At 37.4% G+C, this 11881-nt stretch overlaps 1 protein-coding gene across 4 annotated transcripts; it reads right to left on the minus strand.

Annotated features, from left to right (window-relative positions):
* Positions 1-244: 244 nt before the first annotated feature.
* LOC139843798 (uncharacterized) lies at positions 245-11550 on the minus strand. Of its 4 annotated transcripts, none has more exons than XM_071833949.1 (15): positions 11313-11550; positions 7319-9797; positions 6273-6989; positions 5779-6155; positions 5231-5679; positions 5100-5152; positions 4905-5012; positions 3184-4823; positions 2988-3096; positions 2669-2849; positions 2504-2571; positions 2299-2408; positions 813-1562; positions 613-706; positions 245-517 (listed from the first exon to the last, which is right to left on the minus strand). In XM_071833949.1, the coding sequence occupies exons 2-15, from the start codon at positions 9786-9788 to the stop codon at positions 498-500; spliced, it is 7146 nt and encodes a 2381-aa protein (XP_071690050.1). In that variant the 5' UTR covers positions 9789-9797; positions 11313-11550; the 3' UTR covers positions 245-497. The 4 variants fall into 4 exon arrangements, with proteins under 4 accessions (XP_071690050.1, XP_071690051.1, XP_071690052.1 ...); XM_071833950.1 differs by having other exon boundaries at positions 11310-11550; XM_071833951.1 differs by having other exon boundaries at positions 6273-6977; positions 11271-11550.
* Between the last annotated feature and the right edge of the window lie 331 nt (positions 11551-11881).

The following is an 11881-nucleotide window of genomic DNA, read 5'->3' on the forward strand; positions in this document are numbered from 1 at the left end:
CTTGAGCAAGTTTCCATTCCCGTGTTTCTTTTGTAATCTTTGTTGAGGGCGTTTTCCTTTGGAAAACGACCTCGTTTCTATATGAGTTTTAGTTTTTTGGCCAAAAAAAAAAAAAAAGAAAGAAAAAAAAAAAAAAGCGATAGGACACTTGAGATCGTATATATCCATAATTTGGTGTTGTCAATGGAAATTGACTAGCACTATAGCCTACTAATAATAGCAACAAGAAGAAACAAAGAAGCTCTCAATGGCAATGGTAAGCACTCTGCTTCAATCATGATACAGTAACAACCATAAGAACATATCCATCCATATACAGTTCCTATCAAGGGCAATGTGGTAAAAAAAATATAAATATATAAACATCTTCTACAGGTTAAAACATGTTTCGGAAGCTTAAGGTAACGGGGAGCCGTTCCCGTTCCTAGCTCTATAACCACCTCTGCTTAATTACATAGAACAACATTGTAGTTGGACTGGTTACCTTCCGGTTCTCATCAGCCTGAGTTTGTACTCCCTGTTACAAAGATGCACGCACCCAATGTATAAAAACTGAAATCTAAAGAGAAGATATAATTTTTCAATTATAGTTTGAGGCCAAAGTTTATTTACCTTTCGATGTAACCTTATTGTGACTCCTTTGACTTGCATGTGAAACAGTGGGCATCTTTGAGATGGTCAATTGACTTTGCAACCCTTCTAAAAGCTGCACAAAACAAACCCCACAAAACACCCAATCAGACAAGTTAAAGGAACTATACAAAAGCATGCAACACATGATTTTATCATTACACAAAAACAAGAAGTCTCACCCTCGAAGTTGGCTGAATTTTACGAACTGATCTGCGTGGCTCAGCTTCCGATGTTGACTTGTCTTTCACTTCGATTTTAGTTGTCTTTCTTTCAACATGTGCAACTTTTCTCTTGTTCAAGCGGGCCTTCGATGTTAAAGGTTTCTCGACATCCTCGGTGTTAGAAGAAGAGCCCAAATCCATTCGGTTTTCGTGACCAGAGATGTTTTCATCATCACCAACAGAACCCGGGACATTTTTATCACTCAAAGAAGCCTCATGTGACGTGGCGTTATTGGTTTTAGATTTATCCTTTGAAGTTACCGGTCTGAGTGATGGAATTGGTGGTTTTCTGGGCTGGTGGATTTTGGATTTTACTGCAGCAACTTGTTTTTCCTTAGTATCATTTTTAGAATGAACTTTGTCAGAATCATTTGGTGTATTATTTATGTTGCTTCCATCAGCAACATAATGCGTGCTAACATTCACAAATTTCTGTTTCTTCCCCGGTTTAGGAACACCAAAAACCACTCTAGACCTTTCCTTCTGTGTACTAATCTTTGTTGTTTTATGTGTGTTAAGCTTATTTTCGTTCTTAGAACTTTTACCGACATCGAATAAAGTTCCTTGGCCAGATGAAGGAAGTATCTTTGACTCTTTATGTCTCCCAGCCTCATTAAGATCAATAACAATACTTGAAATGTTACCCTTTTCTTTGCCTTCCACAACAGGGGTACCAAACTTTTGTCGCTTTTCATGTGGTGTATCACCCTGTAACATTTAAATTATTAAAAATTAATGAGAAAGTGTTTGCATGTGTGGTTTGGATCTGATGATGTCATACCACAATCTGATAATCAGTTTGTCTAGAAACATGTAGCAAAAATGGTGCTATTTTAATGACAAAAATTGGCACGCACGATATCGTTATATCTGTTGTACCATAGAAAGGTTGATTGTTGACAAACAATTACCAAAATTGACAAAACGGGCATCTTTGTTAGTTGTTGAAGTATTTCAATTTAAAAAGAAGCCCTGTTTTAATAAACTAGCATAAAAACAGGGTGGGTTCTGCTAACCATTGCACTAATGACAATGGTTAAGCTTACCATATTACTATATCAAACACCTTAACGAACATTCACTTTTCATGTTTACAGTGAATCTTAACATAATGTCATGATGAAAAGTGAAAGCGTATCAGCAAAGATATAATACTTCTATGAATCATCCATTTGTAAATTATCAATTATAAATATTTTATGAATTCCAATATATTTATTTTCTAACGGTGCCATTAGAAGTAAAACTGTGGGTTTAAAAAGTAGGCATAGATGAGTAACCTAAATATTTTCAATCAATCAGTTTCATATATCCAAAATCAATCAACTGAACTTTAACTATAAAGATAAATATAAATCACAATCATTTTCATGAAACACTAAAATCCTGATTCTTACGCCTTCAAGTCAAAATAAACACATACTAAAACACAGATTAACCTAACCTCAGTAGAACGGTGTCCCTTTAAACTAGACCACTCACTCCACTTGCCATCTTTCCACATAAGAGTTGGCCTGACATGCCATGACCTAGCAACTGACGTCTTCTCTTGACCTGCAACAGAGGTCGTTACAATGAGGCCATAGGCCAAAATTTCAATACATATTTTCAGGCAAGTTTGAATGGTAATTCAATCCAACCATGCATACCAGGAAACTGGACAGTTAAGGAAGTTGCATCATTCTTATCTGTCTCCACAACAACTGCTTCACGCCAGCTACAAAACATATATAACCTAAAATTTTAACAGGGCATCTTCACAATAATTAATAATTAATAACAAATAATATAATGTCATGATAAATAATGCTTACCGATCATGTACCCACACATCAACTCGATCTCCACTACACCAAGTGTTATCCGAAAGAGCAGTTCTGCCTCTCTTTCTAGTGCCATCAAAATGCATAGTAGTCATACGATGGGCAATGCGTATCCTGGGTGCCTTGGTGCCTTCAACTTCAAGTGGGACCCATTCCTGTAATTTTCCTGACCCTAAAAAAAGATGAAAAATAACGTTTCGTAATAAAACAAATTAATCACTATACAGATGCCTAAATAAATTTATGATCATCATATGCCTAAAAATATTAAACTATTCAAATAATTAATACATAACTTGTATCATCTTACCATCATCTGATTGGATTTCAGTGTAACGGACAAATGCTTTTCCATCCTTCAAAGTCAATATATTTGCTGCAAACCAGCCACCTACGTTCTTGCTATCGTCTTTATACACCTAAAATACAGACAAATGGATTGACAAATATCCTAATGCCTCACACAGGGAACCATTTTGCTCAAAAAAAAGAATCTTTCTTATTACCTCAACAAAGGATCCCTCTATGATGTTCTCTTTCCAACTGCCTGAAGTACTCTGAGGCACGATTTGATCACGATCTAAATTACCATCAGATCTGAAGACTGGTCCAGGAATTCCCCCAACAGTTTTGGACAAAGTAGGACCTTTTTGACCCGTTGTACTTCTATCATTTTGAGAGCTTCTACCTGAACCCGAGATGCCATCAACAATTACCATCTGATTCTTAGCCAAATCCTCAAACTTCTCTTGCGGTGATAAACCATGTTTCAAAGTATGAATGTCTTTATCATTAGGAGTCGTTTGAACATTCCGTTTATCAGAATAAACCTGCTGGTTAGATGACTGGTTAGTCTTCCAGTAACCCTCAGGACCCGCTTCAATCAACTTTGTTAAAGCCGAAGGATTACCCATGGTAACAATTTTCCCAGCTTGTGATACAGCTTCGGCTGCCAGCTCAGCAGCTTTTACAATAGCATCTAAATTTTCAGCATGTTTTGATGCAACTGATGCAGCTTCAATTCTCCGACGAGCAGCTTCTCTGGCAGTGGAAATGATTGAAGTAGACTTATCTTGTGAAACCACAATACTTTGATCATGGCTACCAATCCTACTTGATTGAAACACTTCATCAGCCATTAACCTAGCTTGTTCAGCAACATTTGATGCAATTTTGGCAGCTGCAGCTGCCACTTTAGCAACAGACGAAGCAGCTGCTATTGTAACAGCTGAAGATGCAAGTTTTGCTTCGTCATCAGAAACCAAGCCAGAATTCTTTTGCATTGCCAGCTGGCTCCATACGGTTTGGCAGTGACTGATGGCAGTGGCAGCTTGTACTGCTGCATCTGTTGCTTGTACCTTTGACTGTTCAATTTGACTCACAATTTCCTCTCTTCTGACAGTCTTCGGGATGTTTTCATCAGGAAAACTAATTTGACCAGCACTAGGTTTAGAGATGACGGGAACAGGTGTCACAAAAGGGGTTGATGATAGAGGTTGGCTAGTAACCACAAGAGCAGTCCCCGAATTTGTCTGATTTTGAGAAGGAAACGAGATTTGATTGTAATTTTCTGTATGAGAAGCAAACGGAATATGAGCTACGGGTGTGGATTGAGACGCCACTTCAATTTGACTAGCAGGAGCCTTCTTCCTCTTTCTGCTTTTTGAATTACCTGAAGGCTGACCAGAGGACACCGTTGGATTGTTTATGCTAGATAGGGAAGAAGGAACAGGAGAAATGGTTGGACCAGCACCAGGGTTAACAGGAATCACAGGTATACCTGGACCACCTGATTCTTTGACAGTTGTTAGTTTAACTGATTCTGTTATGGGTAAAGCCGAAAATCGAGCACTAAATGGAGTAACTGGTGAATTTGCAACCCATTGACCAGGGAATGGGCCCTGAGATAGCCAAGATGGATTGTGTCCAGGCACTTGTAGTGTTTGATAAGGAAGCATAGGAGAAAGTGTTTGGCGATAATCAAGAACACCACCTTTTGGCATTGCATTAGCTTGCATAGCATCAGACGGCGTAGAAATATTCCATAAAGGGGATGAAATGGGGATCATGGGACTAACATTTGGCGAGGAAATAAATTTGCTTTGAGAAGAACCAAGTTTGATTTCTTGATCAGAATCCTTGTTACCTAAACCGTATAAAATCAATAGAGTTCAGATAAACAGCAAGAAGCAAAAATATCTTGAATTGGGTTAAATTCATTATATACCTGATCGTGATTGCATAGGGGTACTAGGGTTGTTCACTATGGACTTCTGAGCACGAACCCTTTCTAGACAAGCATGCCAAGCAGCCTCCCAGGTTCTCCGTCCACCATCTGTAAGCACATGTAAAGATAATAGCATATCAGTTATTGACTGACCCGATTGCCCAATGCAACTGTGAAATAAGGTAATTGACTGACCCGATTGCCCAAATGCAACAACCATATGAGGCTCATCTGGTGGCGCTCCAGATCTGGAACATTCACTCGAACATATTAAAACCAAAAGAGAGACAGACATGTGCATATAAATTTAAGGTGTAAGTACTTACATTAACGATCCGTATACTAAAATTTGCGCTCGCAATTGCATTTGTTGGTTGTCAGTAAAAGACTGTTGTAACAGAGAGGTTGACTTATTTAGGTCAGGCACATTCAAGGACTTTGAATTGCTGCATTCGATGCCCTCATTAGGTTTTGAATCTTTGGCGGGAGTAACATCTCCAGTTGCAGGAGGATGGGTTAATGAAGCATGTGGCTTTTCGGCTTTCGAACGTCTAGTGGGAGTTGTTTCCTTCGACTGCGTACCTTTTTTAGAAGATTCTTTCACAACTGATTTTCTCCTTGGTTTACGATCAGAAGTCTTTTTGGTTACTGCTTCATTGGGTAAACTGATAGGTGTTTCAGAACTAACCACAGTATGTTCATGCAATTTGACAGGATTCGATTGGGTAGCACAGGATTCATTGGCTGCACTGATAGAAGATGACTCCTTTGTATTCTAAAAGGTTCATAAAAAGAAGAATTATAAAGGGCTACAATAAAAATAGGAGTAATGCTTGTAAACTATAATATAGCACAAATGTAAAACAATGACTACCATTGCCGGGCTAAGACTTTGACCAGCATTTGCATTGACTTCAAAAGTAAAGCTTTTTTCTTCTTTTGTAGGACTACTCGACGAAACTGAAACTGGCTGAAAACCATCTTGTTCACAACTCTCCTTTGAAACTGGAAAATTTTCAAGGATGAAACCCTGGGTGGCCTCTTGATTACCTTTTACACTTTGAGAATGTTCAATGTCTTTTGTCTCTGAAGATGACATGATTTGAGGTTTATCTGATGAAACAGAAGGACCTCCAATTCGAGGTCTATCCGATGAAACAGTAATACCTTCAGTCTGCACCTCATGAGTAGTGTCATGTTCAGATAGAACAGATAAATCAACAGAAGCCCGCTGCTCATCTGGCGTATTAACTGTAATACCAGTCGGGTAATCAGAACAGTATTGGCATAACAAAAACATATTTACACATCATTTATACCTAAAAGGTTCTATCCTTGACATATAATAAATATACGAATAAAGTATACCTGCTAAATTTAAAGGTTCCACTTCATCTTCTCCTGTTAATTCCTTGGGGACTGATAGACCTCCTTCGTCAGCATTATTTACCCCTTCTGCTTCTGAATTACCAGAAATAAAGCTCGTCTCCACTGTCTTAGAAAACTTGAGACCTCCTTTGTTATCCTCTCTGGTTTGTTTACTCGGGCTTGCATTTAAGTTTCCAATAGGTGAACCGCAATGACCAGCAAGATCGTGTACAACTCTTTCCACTCCATCAGTAACATCCTCCTTTTCAACCAATGGACCATCTATTGCACAATCCAACGTACTATCAACTTCTGGGGTCAATTTCTTGGAGCTTCCCACCTTCATTTTTCCTTCATTATCAGTACGCACTGAACTCGCCCCAAGTATAGGGGACCTTGGCTGGTCTTCGTTAACATCATCAGCTGTATCAACAGTTCCAGAAGGCAATTGCACACCATCCTCATTTTCATCCATGGGTAATGGACCGTCTGATGCACAATCCAGTGTGCTATTAACTTCTGGGGTCACTTTCTTGGAGCTTCCCACTTCCATTTTCCCATCATTATCATTATCGTTGTGCACTAAACTCACCCCAAGTATAGGGGACCTTGGCTGGTCTTCGTTAACTTCTTCAGCTGTAGCAACAGCTCCAGAAGGCAATTGTACATCATCCAGTGTGTCAGGAGATGAATTTTTAGTTGAATCTACAGCAGTAACTGGTTATGCAAAATTGAACAAGAATGTTAACGAACTGGGGTAAAAAAAATTGGAAGTATTTACAATCATGCCACAACGTGAGGATGATACCAGCTGGGATTTACGTCCCCCTTCCCGCTGGTCAGCCCCCTATATATGTACACACACACACACACATGAATATATAAAGATAGATGTGTGTGTGTCTAGGTATATGATTATGATTATATGTGTATATATGATTATACATGTAAAAGAAAAAATTTGAAAACTACAAATAAATAAAATGTAAAATCCTTTTATAAAATACTCGTATAAAAAGTCAAACAATAGAAATTTTTAAATGTACCTGCATTTGTCATATCAGCGACATTAAATTCAGATCCTTGACCAGTTGCAATAACTACTTCACAAACTTCAAAGGACGAAGATGGCTCAACATTTTTTTGGTTATCAGAAGCTCCAACGTCATCGACGCCCATATCTCTAGAATCCAAATGCAATGCTGCATCATGTCTCTCATTAAAAGTAGCACCTTGACCTTTAAAGAAAGCATCCGGCTTCAATGATCGAATTTCCTCACCATTTAAATCCTCTGTCTGAGATTTCAAAACATTATTTCCCGCTGATTCATCCTTATTTAAGATGTCTTCAGAAGGCATTTCAGCTGAAAAGTCTGATGTTATTAAAGTTTCACCAATATTGCTAATCTCAGTTCCTTCACCCATCTCAGATTTTAAATCACCTTCAACACTGTTTTTTGTTTCTTCAACAGAATGACTATGTGCGTGAAACGGACTCAAACGAGCACCCACATCAGATTTTGAAGAATCCAAAGTCTCTGACTTCATATCAGTGTCCTCAACTGCTTGTGTTGTTTCAATAACATTGATAATCTCAGTTCCTTCACACGCATCAGATTTTAAATCACCTTCAACACCATTTTTTGTTTCTTCTATAGAATGACTATCTGCGTGAAATGGACTTGAAACAGCACCTACATTAGATTTTGAAGAATCCAAAATATCCGACTTCATATCAGTGTCCTCAACCGCTTGTGTTTCAATACATTCACTATTTGGGGATACATGTATAATCTCAGTTCCTTCTCCCATCTCAGATTTTGTATTATCTTTAACACAATTTTCTGTTTCTTCTACAAAATGACTATGTGCATGAAACGGACCGGACGGAGCACCCACATCAAATTTTGAAGAATCCAAAATCTCAGACTTCATATCAGTGTCCTCAACAGCTTGCGTTTCAATACAAACACTATCTTGGGAAACATTGATAATCTCAGTTCCTTTTCCCATCTCAGATTTTAAATCACCTCCAACATCATTTTCTGTTTCTTCTACAAAATGACTTTGTGTGTGAAAAAGACCCGAAAGAGGACCCACATTAGACTTTGAAGAAGCCAAATTCATATCAGTGTCCTCAACTGCTTGCGTTTCAATACATCCACTATTTGGGGAAACATGGATAATCTCAGTTCTTTCTTCCATATCAGATTTTATATCATCTCCATTTCCTGTTTCTTCTACAGAATGACTACGTGCGTGAAACGGACTCGAAAGACCACCCACATTAGCTTTAGAAGGATCCAAAATCCCTAACTTCATATCAGTGTCCTCAACTGCTTGCGTTTCCAAACAGTCAACATTTGGGGAAACAGCAATTGATTCCTCAGGCATGTTATCATTAGGTTCCTCATTTATCTTTGAGCATATTAAAGAAGCGGACACTGATGTGTTGTTATACTCAGACTGTTCAATCGAACATACAGGGGCATCGTGTCGTTCATCCACCTGCATATCGCAGCTCTCTATTGCTAACGAAACTGAAGGTTCCTCAACAACAGGGTTACTACCTTCAACTGTTTGATTGTCTACAAATTCCTCAGGCACATTATAATTAGAAGATTCGATGATAGTACTGTTATGGGTTAAATCACACATATTATTCTCTTCATTCTTGATAATATGATCTGACTCCTGCTCAACACTTGCATCAACATTTTGTGAGGGACCCACATTTTCACACTCTACTTCGGAAACAGAAACTTGTTCTTGTAGTTTATTAACAGAAGATTCATTTGCAATGTTGCTCGCCTTATGATGTATGTCATCACATTCCTTATCAACTACTTTCTCACCTATAACTACTTTGGAGACAGAGGGTTGTTCTTGCAGTTCATTAGCAGAAGATTCATTTGATAATTTGTTTGCCTTATGATGTAGGTCATCACATACCTTATCAACTACTTTCTCACCTATAACTACTGAATCTAATTCTCTACCTGAAACTTGAGTCTCTTGAGATGGTGATTCAGATTCAGCAAGAGATGGCCCGCAATCTGAACTCACTTTTGACTGAACAAAATTCTCATGCAAGTTATGATTAGGATCCATTGAATTAGTTAAGCTACCGGGCTCACAAGCATCAAAGTCTTCATTTATTGTTTCTTCTGCAACTTTTTCTTCCTGCCCAACTGATTTTAGAAGCATTTCAACAGATTCAGAAGATGTTGCTTCAGACCATACATTCTTATGTGATGAATCTACCACACTTGAACTGAACTGTATTTCACCAGTTCCACGTGAATATTCCTCAATCCAGTTATTGTCTTCTTGACTTGTAATACCAAGAAAAACCTCGTTTTCTACCAGACTATCAAACCTTAAATGCCCTTGTAGGCTATCGTCAAATTCAAATTTGGGAAGACCATACGAATGCAATATCGGAGTAACTTTGGAGTTCCCTTCGCCAACTAGCTGAAGATTCTGGTCTTGAGCATCATTGTCATCAATATCCATCGAGTATCCCTAAAGTTATTCCAGAGTTATAACGGATATATGCACACACACACACACACACAAGCAATCAATAAACGATAGCTATTATAAAAACAGATAATGTGAAGCACAGCTTAAAATTATTACGTGACAACTTGAAATGCTTAAAAAAACTGTATAGTATCAGTTAAATAAAGAAGCATAATAGTACCATCTCACTATGCTTTCATGAAAGACACCTATTATAGTAAAAGCTACCTCATGTACATAATTTATAAGTTTATTACTGTACAATTTACCATCCATAATGTTCACAATTTTCTTAAAGGTTTCTACTTGGAAGATGCCTATTTACTTTCCACTTAATGATCTGTTTTGTACATCTCTTAAATCAGTAAGTAAAGTTGTTTCTTTGTCATTTATCACTTAATCTGTCATCTAATCAGCAAATCAGACACCCCTTCTCAAACAGAGGCAAACATAAACAAAGGCAAATGGAAACATAGGCAAATTCATAAAAAAGTAAACAGCCTGTTAGTTTGAATTCTAAATTAGTAAAACTAGATTAACATTTCAGACAAAGATAACAAAATGCCCAATGCAATCACTAATGAAAAACAAAGTATGACTAATAGGCATAGCATGCGACATCCAAACATGTTAGGTTTAAAACCAACTTGTACTCCGACCCATTAAGCAAATAATTCTACCTTGACTCAACTGTCCTAACACATGTAAAATGGAAAAATTCTCACGATATCCTTCATAAACCTAAAGGATCCCTAGCCCCACAGGGGGCATGAATGTTTTTTCCTACAATTTTCATTTTAACACAAAGCATCATCCTTCTATGTTGTGATGTGCTGTCCCACTTCATTTGTTTGTATATATTGAGAGTCCTCTAAAAAGTAGTTACTATCCGGTTACAAAGAACTTCCTAACGAAGGCCAATCATTTCACTCATAGGTTACTCGTCATTATCTTTGCTAGTATGCTAGGGGCTTCACAGCTTCAACCTGCATGCATTAGTCTTCCTATATAGATGTTGGTTCTGACCTTATCATCTCAGGATCCTATCTTCTATTTGGGAAGATTGAAACCCAGTCCTAGTGTTACATGAAACTAACAATTGCTCAACTCAAGCTCTCGAAACTCAATTTCATATTTCATAATAAGAGAACATTACAAAAAAGTTTTTAACACCTCCCAACCAACACAAACAAGTATTAAAAAATACGAATTTCAAGTCAAAAAGGTTTCGTCTAATCGACCTCCAAAATCTATCCCAATTAGAGTCCTCGAGCAAACCCTAGTTCCATAAACCCTAAAGTTCACACTAATCACGATTCATAAGCATTCTAAACACAGTTACCTCACAGTCTAATTATTATACATACAAACGATTGAGTATTATTCCTTGTACAGCAACAATCAAACGATACGTGGTTAATAAATGAATAAATGAAATAAACTTAAATAAAAGCATGCACAGTTATTAATTACCAGATAAAGTAAGTGTAGAAGAAGAGGAAAAGGTACCACTACCTCCCTCCATTCGTCGATTAACTCTGACCGTTCGATCAAATTTGCCGCTGCTTTGTACTCTAAGAACTTGTTATTTCAAATCAAATAAGCAAAATAAACCCTAATTTTACTCAGGGAAACACAAGTACGGAAAATATTTTGGATTGATGCGATCCACCGGTGATTATTGAAATTAAAATCGATTGGTTGTTTGCTTAATTGAAATGAAGGAGTACGATTGTGCCCTAAAGAGGGGTGATGGTACACACTGAAAGTGTGTGCGTTACTTTTTATTGGGAGCGTGCGAGATGATAGGCGATGGAGTTTGAAACAGGGTAAGAGGGTATTTTGGTAAAACACGTTTATACGTGTAAGAATATGATTTGATGGGTCTATTAAACTTCTTACTTGCTTTTCATTAGAATAGCTCGCCTGCTACGCTGGGCGAAAATTAACAAATCTATCAATATTTATCAATATTTATATTTAAAATGAAACATTTTTTAATGTATCAAATTAAATTTTTATAAATAATTAATACATAACTCGTTGTTAAAATGTTACTGATTAAAATTAAGATAAAAATTATT

Source organism: Rutidosis leptorrhynchoides, chromosome 4, assembly GCF_046630445.1.
Source record: "Rutidosis leptorrhynchoides isolate AG116_Rl617_1_P2 chromosome 4, CSIRO_AGI_Rlap_v1, whole genome shotgun sequence".
Taxonomy (NCBI): domain Eukaryota; kingdom Viridiplantae; phylum Streptophyta; class Magnoliopsida; order Asterales; family Asteraceae; genus Rutidosis; species Rutidosis leptorrhynchoides.

What these genes read in the sequence shown, in the direction of transcription:
- LOC139843798 (XM_071833949.1), bottom strand. Translation starts at nt 9,788, where the DNA reads ATGGATATTGATGACAATGATGCTCAAGACCAGAATCTTCAGCTAGTT. An exon ending in CCCTATGCAATCACGATCAG is followed by an intron (nt 4,824 to 4,904) that starts GTATATAATGAA and finishes TATACGGTTTAG; the next exon opens with GTAACAAGGATTCTGATCAA. An exon ending in TGAAATCCAATCAGATGATG is followed by an intron (nt 2,850 to 2,987) that starts GTAAGATGATAC and finishes ATCTTTTTTTAG; the next exon opens with GGTCAGGAAAATTACAGGAA.